At 45.3% G+C, this 27,536-nt stretch overlaps 1 protein-coding gene and 1 pseudogene across 2 annotated transcripts in view; one reads left to right on the top strand and one right to left on the bottom strand.

The window, feature by feature from the left end:
* Positions 1-27,536, bottom strand: part of ds (dachsous cadherin-related 1) — a 77,973-nt gene extending 50,437 nt beyond the window's left edge. Inside the window, exons 1-8 of one of the 2 annotated variants that reach the window (XM_084601998.1) lie at positions 26,771-27,536; positions 22,604-24,338; positions 7,866-8,052; positions 7,564-7,797; positions 6,141-6,380; positions 4,634-4,815; positions 3,536-3,955; positions 2,318-2,717 (exon numbers count right to left, since the gene is read on the bottom strand). In XM_084601998.1, coding sequence (XP_084458124.1) covers positions 2,318-2,717; positions 3,536-3,955; positions 4,634-4,815; positions 6,141-6,380; positions 7,564-7,797; positions 7,866-8,052; positions 22,604-24,313 — 3,373 coding nt within the window. In that variant the 5' untranslated portion in view covers positions 24,314-24,338; positions 26,771-27,536. Of the gene's footprint in view, positions 1-2,317; positions 2,718-3,535; positions 3,956-4,633; positions 4,816-6,140; positions 6,381-7,563; positions 7,798-7,865; positions 8,053-22,603; positions 24,339-25,788; positions 26,055-26,770 lie in introns of those variants that run through there. The other variant, XM_084601999.1, reaches the window with a different exon arrangement.
* Positions 11,638-12,857, top strand: LOC146191466 (uncharacterized; annotated as a pseudogene).

The following is a 27,536-nucleotide window of genomic DNA, read 5'->3' as shown; positions in this document are numbered from 1 at the left end:
TGAGAAGAGCAGGCTGGTTGCCACACCTAGCATGCATAGTGCCGTGACCCGCTACTAAATCTCGCTGGGGAAAAACCAGTTGACATTTCTCGCTTGACTGGTCTGCGGGCCGACAATGTGGCTCACATAGTAGTTACGTGAGAACACATAATGTGCGGCCCATGGACCGATGGTCCGTCATGTGAATTGGCTCTTAGCGAAAAAGGGAAAAAACTTATGAGAATACAGTCGTGCCTCGTTAATATGTACACTTTGGTTTCCGACCAAAACTGTCCATAAAGCGAGTCATCCATAACAACGAGTCGTGAATAAAAACAAAAAGGATTTTATTGAGAAAAGAGAATTGTAATTAACGACTGCTTTTGTATATAACGGTGCGCACTGGACTTAAAATTTCACAGAAAACCGGCAATTTTGAGTGCATTATCCTTGCCATTATCGTCTTCGAAAAATTGTAGTGCAGTCTGAAGCTACTCGCTTACCATGACACCCGTGATGTTGGGCTTTGTGTTGGTCGAACTTTCGAGCACGAACTCCTCACTGGCCAATGAACCAGCGTCAGATTCTCTACTCACCGCCACTTCTAAAATGGCCTCTTCACTGAGCAAAGTAGCCGCTAAGTAGCTGCTTGAGATTCTCCTGAGGCGAGGAAACAGCTGAGCTGTCGATACTAGTCCCTCGCAGCTTGGATTGACTGAGATGGCTTTTGCCGCTTATTATTCACAGATTTCTTCGCGCCTGCGTTCAGCTCTATTCTTTTGCGTTTAACTCCCGCCATGCCAAAAGCCAGACTCAAGTTGAGGGTTACAGGCTCCTGATGCTGTGCACTTTTTTGCCTAGTTAACCTTTCTGCCTTTTCGTTCTTCTGATTCTTTCTTTTTTTGCCCTGTACTGTTTCTGTAAGGAAGCAAAGGAGTCAAGTTGGCAAGCTGCTATGCAAAGGGTTATCGAACATCCCATTTTCTTGGCGCCGTTTTTATGTATTCTCATGAAACAAACACTGCAAGCTGAAGTATAGTTTAGAACGACGGCTAGCCGACTATGAAGAGCTCAGACCTTGTCAAGGCCGCATCGTTGACTCAAAGCGAAGCCGACATACGGACCGCCTAGTGTGCATAGTTCGGCAGTTCGGCAGCGCAACAGGGACGAAAACCAAGAGCATGAGAGGGAAACGCGTCCAGGACGGGACGCCCGGTCCCGGTTGCATGTTTGTACGTTACGTCGCCTTTCTTTTGTCACTCTACTTTGTGAGTGTGTCTTAACTCTCACCGAAAAGCGTTAACGGCTTCATGGAACACACATTGCGCTTTGGGAAAGAAAACTTCAGTTCCCACCGCCACTGTAGGCACTTGTCTTTCTTCCTGTCATTTCTTTCTTACGCTTTTACCGGCCTCTCTGTTCACGTTCAGCAGAATTTATTGCAACCACATGTTGCTGTTTTCCCGACTGCGGTGGCACTTCCGCTGCACCCAGAAATCTCCTGGTTCCCCCCTCTCGGGGTCTTTCTTACGCTGACCCTCGGTTTGCTGTGTACGTTCTTCTCTGCTCTTGCGCTCCCCCTCCCTTAGAACGGCGACACGCCCGCTTTGGTTCTTTGCAACCCCACAGGACTCGTTCAGGCATCCCGCCGTATCGGCTGTCGCGTAGGTTCGCAGGCAGCGCGCCCTTCTTTAACTTGCGTTCGGACTCCTCTGCTTTTTTTTCAAGCACTGTCCATATTAACGAGAAAAAATACATGGGCCCAAGTGGGGCGCGTGCATTCTTCCCCTGTCCATTGTCCGGACAGTGAGTTTCCATATTAACGAGGCATAAATACATTGAAAAGGTTTTGTCCCCAGAAAAACTGTCCATAATTCGGGTCGTCCATATTAACGGGTCATATTAACGGGGGCACGACTGTACTAGATGGAACTATGATTAATAAGATTTACTTTCAATGGTTCTACAGTGCCGTGGTTTACTTTGTGGGACCTTGTCGTTGGAGATGTGATAAAGCAGTATGAACTCCCTTGATCGATTTTGTTTTCATTTCTTTCATTTTGATGTGCTCTCAATCAACATGAAAACTATTTACAATCTTGCCTAAGCCTGTGCTCTCTTTATGGTAAAACACCAAGATACTTTTGAGCCAAAACTTCTGTTTACAAGTCTCTAAGACAAACTGGGGTGCATAGCTGGAAGTATGGTACTGTGCCCTTGAGAAAATATAATCATTCTACACAAGATACAGTATGAATAATCACTACCGTGCTCAAACATTTTCACTTCTCAAACATACACTCCACAAAGGACAACAGCTACTACTACTAGTACTTACCAGTGACAGTATCGATCTTAAAGCTGCTGTTGGCCTGCAACAGACTGTATCGAAGGGCAGCATTACTGCCAGTGTCTCGGTCACGAGCCTCCAGTGTGCCGACTAGATGCCCGGCTGGCACGTTCTCTGGTACAGTCAGTTCCAGCCCACCGACATTGAACTCCGGTGAATTGTCGTTGGCATCCAAGACGTGTACCTCGACGCTGGCTGTGGCAGACATGGCGGGGCTGCCGTTGTCCACGACCACGACGGTGAGCCGGTGCATATCAGAGGCCTCCCGGTCTAGTGGTTCACGCAGATACAGCAGCCCGCTATTCGGGAAAATGCCAAACTCGTTGCTGGCAGACAGCCGGAAGGTGAGCCGAGCATTGTTGCCGGTGTCTCGATCCGTGGCACTGACCTGCAGTGTCAGATGCAGCATGTCTTGGACCTTAAGCCTGCCAGCTATTAATGCAAATTTCATTAATAATGAATCATTAATGAGAAAGCATTAATAGGCTATATTGCGTCTCCAAAATCTGAGGCCAAAATGTGTCCGCAAAAACTCGTCAGAACTGTGTGACGAAAAAAAAAAAACGGATGCTGTGCCTTTCGTTCTCTGTAAGCCGACTTACAGATTAGGCGTAGGTGTTCTTCACGATACCCCTGTTCTTATTCTAGTCTGGGGTAGTCTAGTCTGGCTTAATTCTAGTCTGGGTTAATTTGCAATCAACTGCAAATTAAAACATCTTGAACGGTTCACGTCCAGCTGTCCATCATTCAAGAGAGCGCAAAACTGGATTAGCCATCCTCTACTCCTGAGAAATGCAGAATGCAATGTAGACCAGGTTTACAAGTAGGTATGAAAAGGCAACTGTGCCCCTCCCTTTCTCTAAGTGAGAAATTCTTTATGGGGAAAGCTCATAGACTCACTCCTCTTTTGTTTTCAGCAAAGCAAGTTCAAGAAATGCACAGCACCTATAGTGTCTCTGAATGCTCAGATATCCAGCTACATGGCTACCTTGACTCTAAAATTCTGTGTTGCAGCTTCATGCTCATGGCAGCAGCCTCTTCTCATACTGAAATGACCTGGGTGAAAAAAATGCCTTCATAACACTGGTAAATGAAGGCAGGTTATCTTCTTGCTTGTCTGAACGTTTTGCTTTCACTCTTCTTCAGGGTGCTATCTATGCATGTGTTCTCCATGCAGACCAAAGATAAGCAAGAAAGGAGTCCTACCTGCAGAAAATGCGAGTTGGCTGGCAGGGACTCAAGTATGCTGACACTGTATGAGGGCCGGTCAAAGACTGGCGCATTGTCATTGACGTCCTGCACCTCAATGAGCAGCGTCATGGAGGCTGACTGTGCTGGAGTGCCCCCATCGGCGGCACCCAGCACGAGGCGCACACGCGGCTGCGCCTCATAGTCCAGTGGCCGGAGAAGGGCCAGTCGTCCCGAGCGAGGCCCCAGCTCAAAGAGGCCCGGAGGTGCCTCCAGCAAAGTGTAGCGCACTGCCCCGTTGCGCCCGGCATCTGCATCCTGTGCCTGCGCCACGTAGGTGGCTGTGCCCACTGCCACGTTCTCGGGAAGACTGAGCTTGAGCACCGTACTCTCAAAGCGGGGCGCGTTGTCATTCACATCCCAGATTGTCACGTTCACCTGCACGGAAGGCCAACACTCAAACCCCATGTTGCAACAATGATGTGCTGTCCTTATAGTTTACAGGTCACAGTACATTAGATGGTGCCTTTACATTCTAGTAGGCAAATGTGTGAAAAAGAAGCAAATCGCATGCTTACCCTTAACAAGCAGTTCATATTGAAAGATTTCATTGTTTGTCAATATGCAATTAACACAAAAAGCTAAACGAATACGTTACAGTACCCTATATCAAAACAAAGCGCTAATAAGTAAACAAATTGCCTTAACTCTGACGTAAAGCTAAACGGATATGTTACGGTGCCCTATATCAAAACGAAGCGCTAATAAGTAAACAAATTGTCTTGACCCTTACGTGATTTTGTACATGTCTTTCAAATAGAGATAAACCACTTAGACTACCGGTTTTCAAGAGAGCAACACAGAACTAGGGCAGAGAAATGGCATCATGCCTCCATGTGGCACATTTCGACCCCAAGATATGTCCCAAGGTTGTCCAACACACGAGCACAGGACATCAACACTGCAAGCAAACAAATTAATTTGCCACCTGTTGTCAAAGTATTGTATGCATGCACGCACACACACACAAGAACAACCTTAGTTCATTAAAATCACATCACATACAAAAGGAAGCTGCAATAAAATTGCGGCAATTGCATGCCAAGCAGACAGCACCTGAGTGTGGCCATAGGCAGGTGGTTGGGTTGCAGCTGTGGCTTGCACATTCAGCAATAGGAATGGGTGCGCCTCATGGTCCAAAGGTCGTTCCACCCGGATGCTACCAAGGTGGGCATCAATTGAGAAGTAGCCCTCAGGATCCCCCGAGTAGATGGAGTAGCGTACCTGTGGCTGGCCACCTGTACACAGCCCTCACAATTAGCGACTGCTAATTCAGGACAGGACTGGTACTATACCAGACTCATCTGCCACTGGCTTGCGCTTGGGAGGCAGCAGATTGTACAATTACAATTACCATTACAACATTAACGTTAACAATGAACAAAGCAACCCTGAACTGTATCATCTACATGCTTGCCATTACATTTGCTCCTGGTAAAAGCAGTCATTGGATCACAAAGAAACAAACTAACCTAAAAAAAAAAAAAAAAAACAAGCTAAGAGCTCATCAGGAGACAGGTCCAGCCTAGGCACATAACTAAAAAATGTTTCCATTATCTTGAAAATGTGCCTGAGATCCAGAGTGCATTCACACAGCAGTGCCCTTGGGGCTGCTTTAGATGAAGCATGTTCACATCGTCTGCGCTGTTTCGTGCATTATATTTTAACAGAATGTATAAGCAATCTAGGACAGCAATCATCTGGCCGGAATGGGTAATGCGCAGTCTACTATTTTGCATGACTACACAATTTAAACATCGCATTAAAGTTGCAAGCGATACACACATATTGGGCAATTGGCTAAAGGCACGCTCAAAAAAATAAAAGGTGATTCGGGAAATAAAGTAACAAGGTAGAAAGAATAAATGCTGTAACATGGAAAATAATCCTGAGCATACATGCTGCTGATGAGCTATATTGATCAGCATGTCATCAAACCACATTTCAACTCCTAATTTGTTTTGATCTTCCATCTCCATTTTAAACCTATGCCTTGATATACATATAAATAATAAAAAAGTTCCCTGAGAAAAATCTTCTACAATGAAGCAACTTAAACCCCTATTTAGGATATCAAATGGATACAAATCCAGGGCATAATTAGTGTATAAGCTAATCTCCCCACAGTAGCATAGCATGTTTACTTGGTACTTCATATATGAGGGCTTATAAATTAACATTTTCTCTCTCAGTTACTTTTGTGCCTTTCATTATGTGTCTGTGCCTTTTCCTTTAGCACTGCCCCAATTTTAGACCATACAAAAGCGTGTTGATCTGCCGGGTCATTCGCGGGTTCATCCATTCCACCCTTGTTGAGCACAAACTCTCATATGAGTACTAATTATACGATACAAGTCTAAGCTCAAATAAGTGAGTATGCCGAAGCCTGAGATGGCCTAAGAACATGTGAGCCTGAGCCCGTGTGTACCCAAGCAAATCCAAGCAGTTAAGTTTGCATAAACAAGTTCATGTTCAGACACAAAGGAGGCATAAATTTTTGAACTGATGTGAACCAGAGTTCAAATGCATGTCCCACTTGAGGTGCTGGTGAAAGGCTCCTCACCAGGGGTGCCTGCAGCAGCGGCAGCAACGGTGCCAATGACGGTGCTCGGTGCAGCGTCCTCACGCACCTGGAATGCGTAACGCGGCCTCTGGAAGAGAGGTGGCTGTTGTCCCCTGCCCAGCACGCTCACATAGACACGTGCTTCCAGCAGTGACTGTAGGCCACCTCCATCCTGTGCGGCCAGTCGAAGCTCATGCAAAGGCTGTGATCGACCCAGGCGCCCAACCACCAGCAGCTCCCCTGCAACCAAAACAAGGACCGCAACATTTACTCAGTTATTTACAATAAAATATGAGAATCAACAAGGTGCAAAGCAGTTACCTTATCTGGAAAGCCCTGCCCAGTGAACTAATTGGCGAGACATACACCCTATGTCAGATTGAAGGTACAAGGCCTTAATTAAGACATTAAAGACACGTCCAACTGTTCTTCTCAGTAACAATCAATACAACTCTTTAGTTGTCCAACAGCAGGGAAAAAAACTGGCAGTAGTTTAGCTCTGGTTAAACCTGGTAAGTTGTGCAAGCAATACTGCAATATTGAGCTTAAGATTTGGCATGTAGTGTAGCATCGCCGATGCTTCTCCTTGTAAGACTGCATAGCATGTTAGCAACTGATTTACCCCGACGCGACCTCCTATTTCTCTCTTTCTACTTTCCCTCCTGTTAGCAATCGTCCTTTATTGCGTATTTTATTGCTGCACAATTCCTTACCCTGGGCAGCAGCCGTCCGCCCCTTGGACCCTGAGTGGTGTATCCCGACCATCACTTTGGCGCACGTGCCTGGATTTCGACGCGCGCATGCAATAATCGGACCTTGCTTGCATCGCATGCGATGAGAGAGTGTGATCTGGGGAACGCCAGGAGTGCGAAGTGCGAGAGGACGGGAGAGAGTGGTGCGTCAGCTATCGTTCTAATGTTAACACTCCCCCCTTCCTCCCTTCCCTTACGACGCGGTTCCGGTGTCAACGCAGCTGCGGCTCAAAGTCAAGCGCAGCGTCCGGGTATACGCGACGGCTCGAAACCTAGCGCAGTATTGCTTACGCAATAAAAAAAAAAGGCACATATTGTGAGAAAACTGGATGTAAAAAAATTTGCCACCACTTAATTCAAACTAGTATTATCCAGACTGAAAAGGATTCCGTGACAAGCGTTTGAAAGTGAACAGCAATGTACCCTAGCCTAAAGGATTTGCATGCACAGATCTGTCTAGATTCACCACAGCTTGCTTGCAAAAACAGCCAGTGGAACTTAAAAGACCTGTACAAAATTGTTTCAACCTTTCAAACATTACAAAATCTCCATTTTCAGTGAAAGAAGTGTACTTGTCATTAAAGCATGGCAATCTATCACTATAGGCCAACTTCAAGCTGTCCTCATTTTAATGCCTGCCAGTGCTTTGCTGCCTGGGCTCAAGAACTTACCTGAAGTGGGGTCCACCCGGAAAAGACCCAGATCGTTACCACTGATAATGTGGTAAGAGACTGTTCCGAAGAGGCCCGAGTCGGCATCACTGGCCACCACTACGGCTACGGGAGTGGCAGCCAAGGTATCCTGTTCCCGCAGGCTGACGTTGTACTCGCGCGGATAAAAGATCGGCCGGTTGTCATTTACATCCCGCACGTACACTTTCACCATGGCCATGGTGCTCAAGCCACCTGCAACGTGTCAAGCCAGCCATGTTCATTAAACCACTGCCAAAGGCAATGCTAGCGTCTGTACGAACCTCGATCAGTGGCTGCTATGGGGATCTCGTAAGAGCTCCGTTGTTCTCGGTCAAGACTGGCTGTGAGACAGAGCTCTCCGGAGCTTGGGTGCACGGCGAAATGCTGCCGGAAGTCGCTGCTGGGCCCACCACCCAGGGTGAAGTTTACCATAGCATTCACACCGCAGTCAGGGTCACTCGCCGAGACCTGGGAGTAACAAGGTGGTCACCTTAGTCACATAATTATCCTGCTGCTCTCTTTAGGAACAAAGAAGGATGTTTGCAGCATTCATTACATTACAGTGAACTCAACAAAGGGGCAGGAAAAAAAAAGATAGTAGTAGTATTATGACAAGTGGGTAACAATGCACTTCATGCAAAATAACAGCCAAAGATCGATTAACAAATATCTGCTCATCGTAAAAATGCATTAATTATGCTGCTTTAAAAACTCTTATGATGTGATCACATGAGCAGCACATGACCATCCTTTTTACATTCACACTGACTGAGAAAATACAAATCAACAGACACGCTAATCAATATTAACAAACTGGAAAAAAATTTGCAAATATTGTCTCATTTGCAAACAACTGTCCCATGGGGCCAATTGTAAACGAGAATCATGTGGAAGTGCATCTAGTTAAGAATATCAATAGCAATAGGTCCACCAGCGAATAACAAAATGTGGATAAGGGGTGCTCGGCACCCCAAAAAGTTGCTGGGAATCACACAAAGTTTTTCTCCTTGTCGGGTCATTCTATACACCTCACAACTTCTGAACACTGGAGAATTAGCTATGATGGTAAGGTAACAGTTTCTAGACCAGTGTAGTTGATCATAAGCTTGTGCCAGCTCCACATTAGTGGATGCCATTAACTCGTGCTCATAGCTCTCAATCTGCCAAAAACAAGTTACGATAAGATTACAGTCATGTGTAACTCCCATTAAAATAGATATGTAAAAAAGTTGACAACATTTTCTGAGGACTAAGCTTTTTCAATGCCTAGTTAACCTCCTAATGGGCTTTTTTTTTTTTCCACAAAATTTCAGCCAAAATGATCTTTTAATACCCAAACCACCAAATGTCGCTTGAACAAAAGTATGCGTTGGACGAGCAATATTGTCTCATGAGGAACCAGAACCCCGGCGTCCCAAGCGTTCTGAAGTGGTCCACGTGGTCCGGCTGAAGCCTTTTCATGCCAGACAACAGTGACTGTACTATTCTGCTCCCACTTCAATTTAGCATCGGGCCGATGCTTCTCGAACGGGGGGGCTAATGTAGCATGCGCTGACGATGAAGACGCACAGAGGTCTGAGAGAAAGAAGTGTGCTAGCTCCAAGACTGAGCTCTAACGCTGTTTCTGAACTCTGAGCCTGCCCCAGCTTAACTGTGAGCGACTTCGTTTATGCAACAATATTTGGTCAAACTGGGCACAGCCTGCCAAAACCAAGCAAACAAGCAAACAAAAAAGACACATTAAGAGGAGCCAGAAATTACAGTTGGCTTGTGATCGGCCTGTCTGATGAAGCCTGCAAAGGGGTTAATATGGCAACTCAATGTCCAGACAAAGGAAAACGTGAAAGAACACTTAATACACTGGGGCCCAAAAATTTTTGTTCAGTTAATAAATAAGGACAGTGTCAAGAAAAAAAAACTTAGTTATTCCGTATAAATGTTTCTGTTGTGAAGAGAAGGAAAGCATTGGATAGTTTTGTGTACCATGCAAATGGAGGAACTGATCTTCAAAAAGGGAAAAAAAGAACAGCAACATCCACACGAGTCGAAAGGTGAGTGTAGTCATCCGAACAGCAGCTCCCTGAACAGGAGCTCTGTGGTTTGTCTAACAATGGGAGCTACTGCCTTCAATCCTAACTACACAGACCTCTTGTTGGCTATGTTCCAACGCAAATGCAGATACCATGAATTTGCCACATCTCCACCAGTGGCGAGACACTGTAACAAAAATATGTGCATACCATTTCTCCCCACAGTTTTCCTCTTTGCAAATTAGTTTATTAAAACAGTTGTTCGAGTTTAACATTTTATTGACCCTAAAACAAGCTAAACATTTCTAAAAACAATTATATTTCCTGCATTTCGAGTCTGAGACACCAGCCGAACTAACTCAAAGAGAAAGTGCACGTGCTTCAGTGGTGGATTTAAGATAGCGGGCTGGCAATCAGAGAAGCATCAACATCTCACACCCTGATGCCATCGTTAATTGTTCTTTTGTAAGAATTTGTCATGTATAGCCCTCTGTGGTACTTTTTGTATAGGTTTCTTTCATAACACAGTAAACTGCAGAAACAAGCTAACTAAGGAATGCCCAGACCCTGTGAAGACCACGCATTTTCTCAATGCACAACAGACAAGTGGATTGTCTGAATTAAGAGAAAGACATTAAAAATATAGTAGCTTCGCAGCACAATAAGCGACGGGGTACAGATTTCCAGACGGTGAAGGGAAGAGTGCAACCAGAGCGCGGCACACGGACGGTATCTGCTATGATGTCACTATCTCTTTGCACGCATTTCTATTGATGCTGGACCTAGGTGGCTTTGTGCAGTCCAAGCAGCATTCACGGGTAAACACCTGAGGAAGCTAGCATATCATTTCTTATTCCAATTTTGAAGGAATTCCTCTACGTAACTAATTTAATGTTTATGTAAGAGAAGGTCCCCAGAATGGTGCATAAATTTATTAAGAGAAATACTTTCTGTTACCCACGGGGTAGACTCAGGGACAGAATTCAAATTCGGCGAATGTGACAGATTCCCTGTCGTTAGTGGCAGCAAAACAGAGCAAGCGCCACTCTGGACACTTGCTCTAGCCTAGCTGTATTTAATATAATGAAATAAATGTAACGTAATGCATTAAGGTGCACAGAATGTCTGAAGACGTAATCTAGTTCATTCCTGCAACATGTCACCAGGTCACCAAACCATCGATCAGTGAATCCCATCAGGACATCAAAATCAACATCATTAAGACCATCAACCATCATTTGAAAATTGATTGAGAGCTACTTTTTCTGTGTGTGGGTTCACAGTGCAAATGTGTCTTGTGCTTCCTTATCCCATGTGGTATAAATGGCTTTAAAGAAATTGCTTTTTGAAACGTTTATGCTACAGAAAGCCACATTCACCCACTGTCACCTGCTCATCCGACTGGTAGAGGTATAAAGGTTTGCGGAATGCAAACAGCTAGAGTGGGAGAAACATCACCGCTAAGTTTTTCGCACTGCATTTTTAAATGCAAATACTATAGCAGCCAAGATAATGCTTTTTGAAGCTCCAAAACTCTCATTTCCACGGCTATGCACAAAACTTGACCTTAATCAATATGTTTCTCTTGAACATCTTTCTATTCTCATCACAACTCGTTATTATGGACGACTTGCTTTATGAAAAGTTTTGCTTTGAAGCCAAACAAAATGAAAGTTTACATCTTGTCCTAAGGCAGGCAACCCAATTTTCATTAGCAAGCAATGATAGTCTTCATGGATTTTGTCAGGGTGTCAAACCGGAACTGAACCCGAATTTTCACCCGGAACCGGAAACAAACCCAAATTTTTTCCACTATCTTAGAACTGAACCCGAACCGGAACAAATCGGAGGAACAGTTCCGAACCAGTTCGCGGTATGGTTCTGACCCGCTTTTGCCGGCAACTTATCTTCAGTACTTTTGCTTTTGTTGCTGCTTGTAAAGCGGTCTCCTAGCTTATTTCCAAGGTGCCACTGCACACCTCAAACATCACAACCATATAGAAAAATCGTCCCTTGCAAAAAGATGACAAGAACAACGGAAGTGCTTGATGTGCTTTCTGAGTATGGAGTTGGCCTAGAGCAAGTTTACAGCATAACGACGGACAACGGAGCTAATATGGTTAGAGCAGTTGCTCTTCTAAGAGAGCCAGACTTGCAACCCGACGGGACCTCAGACGCGCCACAGTACGAGGGTGAAGACTGGGGACCGTCAGATGAGAATGTAAGCAATTCAGCTTGCCTGGATGAGTTCGAAGGAGCATTTTCCCTTTTGGATGACGGAGCAATCTTTCAGGCATGAGGTATGCTGTTCATACAATACAGCTTGCAGTACACAATGCCTTGAAATGCTCAACGGCCAAGGAGCTCACTATTAAAGCATGCAAAATAGCACAAAAACTGCGAACACCAGCGGTGATGCCTTTTCTTCTCAAGTTAGATTTGAAGCAACTGGTATTAGATTGCCCAACTCAGTGGATGTCAATAAGTGTCATGTTTAAATGGCTGCTGGACATAAAGAATCGTGCGGCGACTATTTTAGCAACAAAGATGAGCACTGCTTGAAAGAAGAAGGCTGGCATAGCATACAAAACGTGGTAACCACTTTGGCACCAGCTAAAAAGCCACTCTTGAACTAGAAAAGGAACAACTAGCGCTAGGTGATTCCTGATTGAAATGTCGCATAGAGTTGTCCAAAATTGACATCTCGGTAGCGAGCAACATAGCAGTTGCCATGAAAAGACGCAAGAAGATTTTAGTGGGGAGCAATCTGTTTTGTGCAGCCACTGTTTTAGGCCCTCGATGTCGCATTACGTGACCAGTGAGGAAAAGTGCCGAGCAAAACAGCATTTGGTCACATGGAAGCAGCTTCGTAGGATCGCTGGCAGCGATCAAGTATTGCTACAGATTGCAGAAGAATCTCCCCATAAGAGCTTACAAGCTGAGGATGAGCCCGAAGCATTTCTAATGGAAACAGAAGAAGACTGTCAGCAAGAACTCAGAGACAGCAGCAGTTATCTAAAAATTGAAGAAGTACAGAGCCTGCTCGACGCATTTGAAAAGGTGTCCAGAATAAGCAAAGACTCCAGTGTTTTGAAATTTTGGGTGGAAGAGAAGTTGCGACGCCCAGAACTGTATTCACTAGATACAGTAGAGCTTGCTGTGCCATCTACACAAGTCAGCCTATAGAGAGCATCAGTGGTGGATGCAGGCTTGAGCATTTTGGCGAAGCTCAGGGAGCAGTAATAATGCCATTTTGGAGCAGCTTTGGAGCAGTAAAACAAGAGTTTTGGAGCATCGTAATTATGTTTTGGAGTAGTTTTTAGGATCAAACGCTTTCAATAATTGCAATTTTTTATTCCTAACATACAAAAAATCCATTTTGATTCCTTTTAGCTCAATGCTCTACTGACTACATATTCATGCCTTGTCGTGGCGGAGGGGCTTGCGAAACTCGATGAAGTCGTGAGCTCTGCTGTGTAGGGCCACCCAAGATAGACAAGTCACGGCAGAGAGTTCTGACAAAATGTGATTCACTGGAGAAGGTAATGGCAACCCACTCCAGTATTTCCTGCCAAGAAAACCCTATGGCCAGTCACAATACCATTATCGATATGGCGCCAGAAGATGAGCCCCCCAGGTTGGAAGGCGTCCCACATGTTACTGGGGATGAACAAAGGGCGATTCCTAGTAGCTCCAGGACGAATGAAGCGGCTGGGCTAAAGCCAAAAGGACGCTCAGTTGTGGATGTGTCGGGAAGCGACCGGAAAGTCCGATGTTGCAAGGAGATATATCACATAGCAACATGGAATGTAAGATCTATGACGCAAGGTAAACTGGATATCGTCAAGCGAGAAATGGACAGATTGAACATTGATATCTTGGGTATCAGCGAGCTCAAGTGGACCGGAATGGGAGAATTTAACTCCGGCGACCATTATGTCTTTTATTGTGGGCACGAATCCAAGAGAAGGAATGGGGTCACTCTCATAGTAAACAGAAGAATGGGCAAAGCAGTGCTAGGGTACAACCCCAAAAACGACCGAATGATTTCACTTCGGATCCAAAGGTCACCCTTTCAACATAACAATTATCCAAGTCTATGCACCGACCACTGCTGCTGAAGAAGCTGACGTTGAGAGATTTTATGCGGACCTACAATGCCTTTTGGACCGCACCCCATCATCAGACGTCGTTTTTCTCATAGGAGACTGGAATGCTAAGGTAGGGAGTGAAGAAATATCCGGAATTACAGGCAAGTTCGGTCTTGGTGAGCCAAATGAAGCTGGGCAGAGGCTAGTAGAGTTCTGTCAAGAAAACAACCTGACCATAGCGAATACTCATTTTCAACAGCACAAGAGGCGCCTGTACACATGGATTTCACCGGACGGTCTGTACAGGAATCAGATCGATTATATTATTTGCCGGCAGAGATGGAGAAGCGCTATACAAGCAGTAAAAACAAGGCCTGGGGCCGATTGTGGCACCGATCATCAGCTTCTTGTTGCCAAAATTAAGCTTCGATTGAGGAAAACGCAGAAAACTAGAAGGCCTTTCAGGTATGATCGATTTCAAGAATTAGATCTAGAAGACAAAGAGCCCGAAGAGATGTGGACTGATGTTCGTGATATAATACAAGAAGTTGCTACTAAGGTAGTTCCAAAGCAAAAGAAATGCAAAAAAGCAAACTGGTTATCTGAAGAGGCTTTGCAAATAGCTGAGGAAAGGAGGATGGCAAAAGGTATGGGGGAAAGAGAAAGATACAAGGTTCTCAATGCGGATTTTCAGAAAATAGCAAGGAGAGATAAGAATGCCTTCCTGAACATACAGTGTCAAGCAGTTGAGGACAACAGCCAATTAAGGAACACAAGAGCTCTGTATAAGACAATCAAAGATATCAAAGGAAGCTTCTGTGCTAAGCTGGGCGTGATTAAGGACAAACGAGGCAAGGACCTCACTGAAGCCTCAGAGATAAAGAAGAGGTGGCAGGAATACACAGAAGAACTGTACAAGAAGGACCCGGATGTGCAAACCCAACATAGGACGGTTGTGATTGCTGATCTCGAGCCGGGCATCCTGAAGAGTGAAGTTGAATGGGCCTTAGCCAGCCTTGCTAAGAACAAAGCTAGCGGAATTGATGGTATTCCAGCTGAGTTGCTTCAAAACCTCAACCACGACGCTGTTAACACACTGCATACATTATGTCAAAAGATTTGGACAACCCTGCAGTGGCCACAGGATTGGAGGAGGTCAGTTTACATCCCCATTCCAAAGAAAGGCAGTGCCAAAGATTGTTCCAACTACCGCACGATCGCGCTTATTTCGCATGCTAGCAAGGTGATGTTAAAAATCCTGCAAGGTAGGGCAGCAGTATGTGGATCGGGAGCTTCCGGACGTGCAAGCTGGGTTTCGCAAGGGCAGAGGAACTAGAGACCAAATTGCCAACCTTCGCTGGATCATGGAAAAAGCAAGAGAGTTCCAGAAACACATTTACTTCTGCTTTATTGATTATGCGAAAGCGTTTGACTGCGTAGATCACAGCAGATTGTGGCAAGCTCTCCAAGAGATGGGAGTTCCAATTCACCTCATCTGTCTCCTCAGGAACCTTTATGAAGGGCAAGAGGCCACAGTCAGAACTGGGCATGGTCTTACTGATTGGTTTCAGATTGAGAAAGGGGTGAGGCAAGGCTGCATACTGTCGCCCAGCCTATTTAACCTATATGCAGAGTGCATCATGAGGAAGGCCGGTCTGGACGAGTCTTCAGCTGGAGTGAAGATTGCTGGAAAACGTATCAACAACCTTAGATATGCGGATGATACCACTTTAATGGCAGAAAGTGAAGTGGAACTCAAGAGACTTCTGATGCGCGTACAAGAAGAGAGTGAGAAGTTTGGGCTTAAACTGAACATTAAAAAGACGAAGATCATGGCGTCTTGCCCTATCAAGTCCTGGAGCATCAATGGACAAGAAGTGGAAGCTGTGACAGATTTTCTGTTCTTGGGCGCCAAGATTACCTCGGAAGGAGACTGCAGCCATGAAATTAGGAGACGCCTGCTTCTGGGAAAGAGAGCAATGGTTAGCCTTGACCGCCTAGTAAAGAGCAGAGACATCAGTCTGCCAACCAAGGTCCGTATAACCCGTGCTATGGTCTTTCCAGTTGTGATGTATGGATGCGAGAGTTGGACTGTGAAAAAGGCTGACCGCCGAAGAATTGACGCGTTTGAATTGTGGTGCTGGCGAAGACTCTTAAGAGCTCCTTGGACTGCCAGAAGATCAAATCAGTCGATATTGTCAACCATAAACCCTGACTGCTCATTGGAGGGTCAAATTCTAAAGTTAAAGCTCAGCTACTTTGGTCATCTGATGAGAAGAGAGGAGTCGCTGGAGAAAGATTTGATGTTGGGAAAGGTTGAGGGTCGCCGGAGAAGGGGTAGGCAGCGAACGCGATGGTTAGATGGCATTCTCGAGGCATTGCAGATGAAGCTATGTGATGTTAAGAAGATAGTGAGAGACCGGAAAGCGTGGCGTGACATGGTCCATAGGGTCACGAAGAGTCGGACACGACTGAACGCCTGAACTGAACTGAATAAGACGGGACAAACAACCAAAATATATATAGTAGGTGTTTAACATAACCCCAGCTGACATTAGAAACAATTTGGAACCGACTAGCAGCAAACTGAATGCTTGCTTCCACATTTCATAATTCGAAATCTGATAGTAGTGCTGATAAATTTCTGGGCCCTAGTCAGTATAGTGCCTAAAAGGAGGGTAGGCAGAATTGAAGGGATAGCCCTTTTTCCTCCTTCACATTCTTTACTTCACCATCTCCTGTCAGTGCATTGCTCCTCACGTTATCTCTTGAGCTACACTGTGTCACAAGCTGCCTCACCTATACAAAGGAAGTTGCAGGATCTCTTGCCTCACATATACATCGGAACTTAGAGATCTCCTTGCTCCTCTGAGCAGGCTTCAACATGACTTTCGGGGCAGCGACCGCATATCCTTGATGCGGGCACTGCACAGCCAGCCGAGAGTATAAAGACGCATACTGCAGCACGCCCGCGGCAGTGCGCTCTGGGAAGATTCAGTCTTCCGGGCCTCTCTCGTGGCCGCTCTGGGAAGCATCTTGTGTTTCACCGAGCCTGCGATGAACTCATCATTCTCCTCATCTGTATGGCCGCCGCTACCGATCAACTCAGCCTTCGACGCCTCATCTAACAAGACAGCCGTGAGAATTCTTTTTTGCCACAGACTGTTGTTTAATCGAACATTGTTTTCACCTTTGTTAACCTTGATCTGACTGTATTTTTTGCTGTGTTTTCTGTAACTCTTGCCCATACTTACTATATGTGGAATACTTACTTTGTTATCTTTTTAGTCTTCCTTTTATCACAATGGTTTCTTCATTGTCAAGTTTTCCTCTTGTGATTTACCGAGTTGTCTTCTATCAATATTGTGTCGTCTATCGTGCCGTAGCGCTTAATTTTTTTTATTGTACTCAGTTATTATGCAGTGTAATTTGGACTACTATCTATAAATATTCAATTGTTAGTAAAAGAAAGTGACCTTCCTGAGCTTATTTCTCAGTCACACACCGACACATGTACTTCATGGGTTGACCTGCTTAACTTTTAAATGTGTTCTAAAACCTCATAGAGGAACGACGGGTAACCGTAAAGGGGATCCCGCGCCTCTGTTGACCATAAAGGCGGGGGTTTGTGACACACTGGGGCTTTCTTAATTTCAACAAGTTTGCAATAGGCCCTCGTGAGTGACCAACACTACTGAGAACATTTCTAGTGACCGGCACCTTTGTGACGTTCCCCCATAACGCATGAAGTACGCCTTTGTTGGCTTGACGCACTTGTTACTGACAAAGAGGCTCTATGAATAAGTACCTATCTGGCTGCTTATTTTCACAACAGAACCATTAGGAACACCTCTTGTAGTTCTTTGCAGCAGGACACGTTCCCAACAGCTTGTAGTCCTTTGCGGTACATGCTTCACGCACTGCTCTAATTTCCCTCACCACAAGTGATTCAAAAGGCTGGGAGAAAGTGATATGTCATGTGTACAGAAAATTTTTTTATAATTCCCTCCAATGCTTCCATGTCGTTTTAAATTTTCCAAACATCAGATTGGGTCACATTTTTTGTAGGCAATACCATTAATGGCTCACTATGTGATAAAAACTCGGCAAAATGTGATGGCAAAATGTCAAGCAGACGGGCATTTTGAGCTGTTTTGGAGCAATATTGCCTTTTAGAGCAGGATGGAGCAGGGAAACCAGTTTGGAGCAGAATGGAGCAAATGAAGCAGCACTACCACCCCAGATAATTTTCTGGAATAAAGTATTTCCTCCATTCATCATCGAACCCGGACGACTTCAACAACCCTCAACAATGTTCTCTTCCTTCAGACTTGCTATGCTGGCAAATAGAAATGTTGGCAGCATTTATTGAGCACATAATAAAATATTTGTGGGCAGCCATGATGCTGCCATGTCATGCTTATTGTAAATTATGCGACTAAACATACCAGTCTAGCTTCAAAGTAGATTTAGAAGGAGGTATATGCGCCTATGCAGGTAACCGCGAGACACAAAAAGACAGTGGCAGCATCACATCGTGGCTACAGAAGCGAGGCAATTAACTGATCCGGTTCTCTGGCAAATAAAATAATGACTCTAACTCCAATCCATGGAAGAGGGTACTTTTGTCAGCACCTTTCCGGCTGCAACACGGCTTTGCGTTTCGCCTCCATAAAAACACGAAATGCAAAGGTGTCCGCGCACTATATGATAATTGATATGTAATATAAATGAGATCAAGGTCAAACCAAGCATGCACATTGGGGGTGCATGCTTGGTTTAACCTTGATCTCCTTTCAAAGTACTTTAGTGGGAGCTGGACAAAACATTGTTGTACATGTGGTTGTAGGTTTCGCTTTAAAATAAAATTCATTTGAAATATTGCGTGCCAGAAAAGCACAGCGGGAAACAATATTTTTTTTGCTTTCTTTTGGTGTGTGACGGCTTTAGTTTCTTATGTGCCAATAAAAATAATCATTATTTTTCCCCCATCCTGCTCTACTCATTGGTCAATCAATATAAACATTTTGCTAAGGTCTGTACGACCAAGTGACAAAAACAACAGACGGATTACTATACAAATTTTCAGCTTTTATTATTTACTGGAACAGGAAAAAAAACTCAGTATTAAAAAGTGGAATAGAAAAAATACACCCGAAGTTCTTATTTTCTTTTTAACCCGTTTGAACTGGTTCGAACCGAAATGGAATGTGTCTCTGGAGCCAAAACGAACATGAAAAGTGTGAACCCGAATCGAATCCAAAATAATTCCGGTTTGATGCCTTGGATTCTGTGATTGGGTAGGTCAGCAGGGGCACATATCGATTCAAGTGAAAGTTTTTAGTGAAGCAAAGCAGTGTGCACAGATTGGAGGCTATGCTTATTTTATTTTTAAACATGTTTAAATCCAGCCATCCTTGCCAAGAATTTTGTTGAAGCGGACACACGCCCCAAAAATGGCTCGTTGTGGCAAGAAAGTTGTTCCATTTGATTCTATGGCAGGCTGACGGGGAACAGGAAATATTTTGTTGAAGTGAAAATTTCGTTGAATCGACGTTCATTGAGGAGAGGTTCGACTGTACCAGTAATCAATTACTTCTTTGCAAAAATGCTACAGGGGTGCGTCCATGACGACGTGATTGCATCGAACCATTCGGCCGCATGACGGTGCACGTGGGTGTCTGGCATGTTGCACTCTCCACGGCCTTCATTCTTGGTGCAGGTGGCACTGTATATAGATGCTTCTTGTAATAATTTGTGCTAAGCTAATTCGCTGTAATAAAAAAACTATTCTTCTTTTCCTGATTTTTTATCATTTTTTGTTGGCCGTTGTGTTAGAAATATACACAAAATTATGAGTATTGAAAATGTAGTACATTTTGAAGAAAACTAATAACTGCATGTGGAGACTACATTCCAAGTGCAAAATAAGGTTTTAATGTAGGTAAGCTGAGTAGGATGTGCAAAAGCTATTGCGCACAGATGGAAGTTGAGAGACAACAACATGCACAGCGTGACAGTGCGTTGCAGTCTACATGTGAGGTGACCAACTGTAGCGATAGCTACAATGTTCCATACTTGCTTCCCACAAGAAATTCCTTGGTTTCAATCCACTTCAATGTTTTGTTTGTTATTGTGAAAGCATTAGACGATTTTCATAGGCTCTGAGCTTCCTGATTAGTCATTCCGCACTAAAAAGAAAAGGTGTGCTTTGGCATCATGCCTTTGCCACAATAGCTGTGAGGTTTAAAGCGAGCTTGGAAACTCTTCACAACAGTATTTTGAAAGGAAGCGCAATCACGGAGAAACAAGGCCCAGAAAGAAACAAGAAACCCAGAAGTCGCATCTAATGTTCGTAAGGGAACGCCTACAGATGATTTCACAGCGCCAACAATGAAGCGCGGCGCTTCGGAGGGGATGCTGAACTCAACCCTGCACAACTACAAGAGGGTGTGCAAGGTGTTTGTACAGTATTAGTGTTCCTGTACATATACAGGAACACTATACAGTACAACACTGCACTGCCCTCTAGCATCTACATTGAGATAATGTCTAGTGAACCACCTGATGTCTTTATAAGAAAATTGCAAAATCAGCAACGAGAACATTGAAAAACAAATCCTGTTAAAAGTTAACAATGCGTAAACATTTCCAGCGAGCTGCACTAGTTAACAGCAGTTTGAGCGAGTTTGTATTATGTCAGTACTATTAGAAAAGTGATGCAATAGTAAGTAATTACTGTTCAGTTACTTTTCTCAGCCCTACAACTATTTAACTGCATTTGTATTTATTTCATATTGACAGTGTAGTACTATTCACACACCCCTGTCTGCTGTTTTGTTTCATTTTGCAATAGCTATGCAGAAAAGAATCTCAAAATATGAGAGTGCTCAGTCTGTGCAATCACATGATTAAAGTTGGTAACTACACTGGCAGTTTGTAGTAGTACTACTGGGATTTCTTTTCCTGTGTTTTTGTGCTCTGATTCGATCATAACTGTAAACAGACAAATTACATTCACAAGATGCTCGTTTTACTTGAATTTGGCGTCTTGGTGCTTAAAAAAAATTTAGGAGGCCAAGCTTTTCTATATAAATATTGCCATTGCCCAAGTGAAGAAAACTGCAAGATGACCGATCGCCATAGGTACTTGATATTATTTCTTTCCTCTTTCAACTGAGCTCTCTTTTTTGGAAAAAATCTGCACCTTTCACATCCTTGAGAAACTACTGATCTAAACTGTCTTCCCATTGATGCTTGTAGTCCATCCATTCAACAGTTCAGTGCAGACACAGCAGAAAAGTAAAACAGAACATATTATCAATAGTTCTTAGCAATCTGTTAAAGGGACACTAAAGACACCCAAATATGCTATCAAAATCTAATAAACGATATTTGGAGACACTGTCGCCATATATCCGGCAGGAAAAAATCCAATTATTGCTGAGATATTGCGATAAGAAGTTGAGGTTTTTTTTGTTCCCGCCGGTCGAACTTAAACTGCTTTCTCCTACTACGTAGTAGGGTAGGATGACGCTAACTCCACGATTGCTGCACGTGGGGAGCGCAGAATACTTTGCAGGTGCGTTCCGAGTCATGACCTTCATTCAATACGCACTTAGGGTAGGCGCATCGCAGGCCCAAACCAAACTATCCGAGCACTCACGAAGTGCCTGAGCCGGAACATAATCGAAACTGAAGTGGACGCCTGTAGCGCCGTGTTAGCTGAGAGAGTAGCGGCATCTACCGACAAGCGGACGAAATGAGTACATTTTTATATTTGTCTTGCAACATTTACGTTGTCTTTTCGTCCTTTCACCGTCGTTTACGTGCGATAAAAGCATGTTATCATACTCGAGACAAAACCGACTACCGCATTCAAACGGTCAACGTAATTCGCATTTGTCAGCCTCCGGGATCCCTTGCGCGTCACGTGATTTGTAGTTGAGAGCCTCGGCCGTTTCGGCTGTGGAGGCGATCCCTGTATTCCTGTTCTTCCTCTTCACTACCTTATGACAGCTCTATTTTCAGTAAGGATGGCTTTTTTGTAACCAGGAATTGGCATTCTATCGATGCAACCCCACTTCATTTTTCTCTTTAGTGTCCCTTTAAACCCCACAACATGCAAAAGAAATGCAGATAATTAAGATACTCGCTAATGCAAAATTTGAGTGCAGCTCTTCAGGTACTCTGGTTTCGCTATATGCTGAGGTAAAGAATTAGAGAGAGAGACACAAATGCGCACACACACACAAGCACAGAGACAGAGCTAGAGACTAGTCTTCACTTTCCCACATATAATCATCCTTCAACAAATAATGCTTTCCCAGTTCTTTTGTGTTATAAAGGAGGCCTTTGTGATCTGAGAAGTGGGCATGAGTGTTTCTCTTCCGCACACTGATTTTCACCACAGCACATTACGCATCAGCTGGTGCGAACAAAGCTTGATCCCACCCTCCTCCACTTTCCATCTTACACTTCCACCTTTCCTTGCTCCACTGTTGCATCTCCTCACTCTCTAGCCACGCCACCCTTTCCTGCCCTTCATTGCCACCCTCATGTTGTGCCAATAATTTGCACCTGCCATAAACTTCTGCGTTTAAAATAGCCACCCTTCTTAGTCTTCTCATAGCATCACCCTAAGGTTGCGCATTATTTGCCACTTGTCACAGCCTCTTCCTTCCAAGGTAGCCACCTACAGGCACCTAAGAGCACTGTTTTAAAAAAAACTGTAGCCGTACAAAGAATAACAAAACAACCCTTCATTCACCAGCAGTTAACAGTGGTCCATCACTACTCAGCAAGAATCAAGCTCTGCAAACTATATGTTAAGCACTGACTAGAGTCTAAAAATTATCTTTAGTGCAAGTTACCACAAATTTATGTAAAAACACTCACCCTGAGGACACACTTGCCAACGGGCTCATCCTCTGCCACGGTGATGTTGTAGAAGCTCTGGTCAAATATGGGCTCGTTATCATTGACGTCGCTGATGGTGACAAGGAGCGTGGCACTGGCTGAGAGCGGCGGCTCCCCACTATCTGTAGCGAGCACAATGACACGTGGCACAGGACTTGTCTCACAGTCAATGGGAGTGCGTGTAGTCACCAAGCCTGTGCGTGGATCCACATGAAACCACTGCGAGTATGTGTCCGGGGTGTGCTCGATCGAGTAGCGCAGAAGCGAGTTGCGTCCTTCGTCGCGGTCCGAAGCAGTTAACTGCAGCACTGAAGTCCCCGGGTCAGCCACTTCCAGTACACTGGCATGATATGTATCCTGGTCAAACTCCGGTGCGTTGTCATTTGTGTCGGTAACGGCCAGCTCAAAAGCCCTAGAGGCATTCAGTGGTGGACTGCCTTGGTCAGTGGCTGTGAGAAGCATTCCGTAACGAGCCCGTGTCTCTCGGTCAAGTGGCTGTGCCACCATTACCAGGTAGATGATGTTGTCCTGCGTGGCCAAACCAAAGTGGCCGTCTCCACCACTGAGGCTCACATTAACATTGGCATACTCCGCTTTTGAATCTGGGTCGTTAACACTGACACGCGCTACTAGCTCTCCGGGGCGCGCATCCTCCGACACCTTGGGTGATGCATCATCACTCAGAAAGATAAGGTTGATGCTGGGCTGGTTGTCGTTCACATCGGTCAGCAGCACTGACACAAAGGCAGTTGCCTCTAGAGGCTGGTCTCCACAGTCACGTGCCACTACCACCAGCTCATGAGTGTCCTTGGCCTCAAAATCCAAAGGCTTGCTGACAGACACCAAGCCTGACTCAGCATCGATGGTGAAGAGACCATCCCGGTCACTCTGGCGCCGGTTAATAGAGTAACGCACACGGCCGTTGTCACCTGCATCTGCATCAGTCGCCAAAACACGCAGCACAGCAGTGCCAACGCTGGCATTCTCTGGCACACGGCCAACGTAACGGCTCTGGTTGAAAGCAGGTGGGTTATCGTTGACATCCAGGATAGTGATGTTGACTGTCATGGTTCCCCGTAAAGGTGGGCGGCCGCCATCATAAGCCTCTACCTGGAGGCTGTAAGATGGCGTCACCTCCCGGTCCAGGGCACCGCTAATTTGCAAGTCCAGATACAGCACATCGTCTCGCTCCCGATGCGAAGCCAAGCGAAACGCTCCGTCCGCATTGCCAGAAGCTATTCGGTAGTGTTGCGTGCTAAACTCGCCCAGGTCCCGATCTCTCGCAGGGCTGAGCGTGCGTTTCACATCCCGCGGTGTGTTTTCAGGAAATTCGAGGGACATGCTGTCCACAGGAAACATGGGTGCATTGTCGTTGACATCGAGCACACGAATGGTGACCCGCACATTGTCACCACTTGGTGGTATAGCCACAAAGGAGTACTCGCTGCGTAGCTCCCTGTCCAACACCACACTTGTGCGCACCTGCCCAGAGGCCTGGTCAATGCTCAGGTCTGAATCGACAGCAGAGCCAGGTGCAGGAACTATCAGGTATGGCGGCTGCGTGCCCGTGTCACGCCCGATGACACCCACCAGGCTGCCAGCGGGCACGCCTTCAGCCACTTCGAACTCCTGCACAAGCTCTGCAGACACCGCCAGGCAGCAGGCCGCCCAGAGGAGCCACTGCCACATGGTGGCTACGGGTCATGAATGGTCCCTGCAAAAAACGTCCGCATTGCAGTGATTGGCTGAAAAAAATCAGGACACAGCCTCCAAAATAACCAAGGCAAACAACACTGGCTAGAAAGAATGAATTATTTAAAGGAAAAAGAAAAAAATGAACTGCCATACCCCGAAGTAGCTATGTTCATTTAAGTGCACTACTGTGTTAAGACGCAAGAAAGGGGTGCCAACACTGATATGACTTCAATGCATTCGACCTGCATTTGACAAGAGACACAGGGAGGATTTTTCACAAATACTCATAAACAACAAGGCATCAAATGTGCTATGTGGCACAGTTTCTCTGGGATTTCTGCTTCACTTTTTGCATCTGGAGAGCAGCAAAACAAGGCTACGATTAATCGATGATGCTAAATGAAAAGACAGAAAATCAAAAAAGAAAGCATAATGTCACACCGTACTAAGAGAGGATTTAACTGTGATTGACAGAGAAAGGTAAAGACGAACACACTGCTTTGGCAGAAAACAAGAAACTTATTCATACAGAATACATATGCATGCTCGAAAACTCAGTATCTTTTGCAAACAGCGCACCAAATAGACATCAATTACTATATTAACAACCATACTAAAGGAATGTAGTACAGCAGGAACTTATGTACCACGAGGAAAATACTACATTAGCAACAAAACCCAGCAATTCTGTAAGAATGACCAGATTGTTGTCGAGTTATGTTTAATGAGAGGATTTATTTTTACAACAATCAATAACCATTTTAATGATAGTAATTACACTTACATTGACAGTGTAGCAGGTTCCATTTAACAAGCACTAATTCCATTAATTTGCACATCTACAAAGTTTTATTATAGCAGATAATTTCAGGCATGAATACCGCATGTCCGACCATTCCAGCAAAATGTTGAAAGAGTGTCTAACATAGTGATTGCAAGCTGATTTATTATATGCTGAAATTAGTTTGCCTTAGCTGGTGCACTGCAGAATCCATCTTTTTTTTTTTTTTTTTTTCTTTCAATACATACAGCACGTCTTGCCAATATATCTTCAAGGCAGAATTTAAAAGTTCCCAATTTTCTGCGTTACACAATTATCTTGCAGTGATCTATTATCCATGAGATTTAATATAAAAAAGGGTAAACATAAATATTTCGACATTATAAAGCTGAGTGAAGTAAGCCCCACCCCCATTTTTTTTTTTTTAAACACATGCATTCAGAAATATACAGCAACATTCCTGAATTGCCTGTCTGGGCTAACTGTTCAAACTTGCGCACACAACCGTTTTCAGTTTTGCTGCCTGTAAACAGGGATGTGGTTCTCAAATATACCTCCACATGACAAATTTCGAAATTTTAATTGGGATACTACAAGCGCGCACATTTAGTAATTCAGCCCTGAACAGTTCTCTCACAATACTTCCAGAAAAATCACAGCTCAACTCGCGGATAAGTCGATAAGTTACCATATCAAGTTGGCCTACGCAATGGACTAGAAGGAAACAGGCGACTCCGCCCACCCAACAAAGCAGCGCGCCCTCACGTGCTCGAAACGCACAGGGAGACGGGGCAATTATTTACGCAAAAGTAGCGTAAATGCTGATAATATGAATAACCAAACCACGGAGAAATTACAATGCTCTCGACGTAAAAGGAGTTAATCAACCACGAGACGGTCACAATGAGGGACACCGTTTTTGCGATACCCTGCACCTGAAGGGAGCAATTATAAGGACTGAAGGATGCCTAAAACGAAACGTCAAACGGACCACTGCAGCGTTCAAAATCTCAGAGCATCCCTCTTCGAAACATCCATGCCGAAAAACACGCGAGGTCAAACTCTGGAACAGCGCAGTTTAAAGCGGTGCAGTGCACGCAAGGGCGCGAGTTTGACAGCAACGAGCGCGCTGCCGTTGCACGCAGGCCACTGCGCCGTAAATTAGCGCTGCGCTGCATTCCGACCACTGCTCCTGGCCCTCAGACTCTCACTTTCAAACATTTGCACAATCTACCATCTTGACCGTCACACATAAGATAACGCGCAACTTAATACACATCGCGGCAAGGATATTAACATGATTCGCGTTTTTCGCACGGTTCCTGACAGGTATACAAAATATAAAAAGGCAAAAAGAATGCCGGACGAAAACGATCACTTCTACAAGACGGTCTTTCCGTACGTGTGTACATTTACGATTGCAAATAGTAGGAAAGAGCCCTCGGTGTACAAAACCCAAAGGCCACATGAGCACTGTTTTACTGTGCTGACACCATGTCCAGCACGGAATCGCAACTCGGTGGCTTCGCGGCCATGCCTTCGAACGCAGGTCGGCACGTCAAGTGCGCGTTCGAACCGACCGCCCGCATTCCGCAACCCACGCTGGCCCTGCCAAGGTTCCCGGGTGCAGGCCCGGCGCTTGCACATGCTCAAAGTGGCTTCAATCTCACCTCCGGTGCGGCGGTGCACCTCTTGGGGCCAAAGGAATCCGACCGGCCATGGCTTGAGCGCTGAGCTCCTGTTGCTGCTGCTGCGGCGGCGGCGGCGGCGAGGTCCCGGCGGACTCGCTCAACAGGTCGAACAAAGACGGTCCCAGATTGTTCGCTGCAGCAGTCAGCCCGGCGGCGGGCCGGGCAGGAGAGGAGAGGAGGGGGCTGGCCGAGCCGCTGACCTCGCCGCGGAGTCCCCTCTCTCTTCCGAGAACGTGACGTGCCGCCGCCGTTGCTCGATGATCCTGGCCACAGGAAAATCCGGCGTGCTCTTCATCAGTCCACTTGCCGAAACACACTCGATACCACTGGCGAACAGTGGCCTCCGCGCTGGCTGCGGCAGCCTACAACATTTACGGAACACAGGAGGCCGGCTACCTACTCGTTTCGTAAGCCGCGCCGCACCAGCACGGCGGAGGAAATACTGTGTGCGCCTTCCCCACGCTACAGTCACTCCCCTTTTCGCTTTAAAGTATCATTATCGACCACTCTGCACCGTTTAACTATGACTAACTCTAACGTTCAAATATGCCCATTAACTCTAGGCAGCTCCAGACGTTGGTCTCGAAGATCTCATTAGTTCTACTCCGACACATCTGCACGAACCACATCGCCAGCTGATAACCTTTTCAGCTTAAAAACGATTTGCCATTGTTAGCGCCGTTATGTACAAGGAACACGCACAGGCACCCAGTCTTGAAGTGCGGGTGTCTTGCGTATCCCTGAA

Source organism: Amblyomma maculatum, chromosome 4, assembly GCF_055883805.1.
Source record: "Amblyomma maculatum isolate TAMU_Amacu chromosome 4, ASM5588380v1, whole genome shotgun sequence".
In the NCBI taxonomy this organism is placed as follows: domain Eukaryota; kingdom Metazoa; phylum Arthropoda; class Arachnida; order Ixodida; family Ixodidae; genus Amblyomma; species Amblyomma maculatum.
The sequence above is the reverse complement of the archived record's forward strand: the minus strand, read 5'-3'. Positions and strand labels throughout refer to the sequence as shown.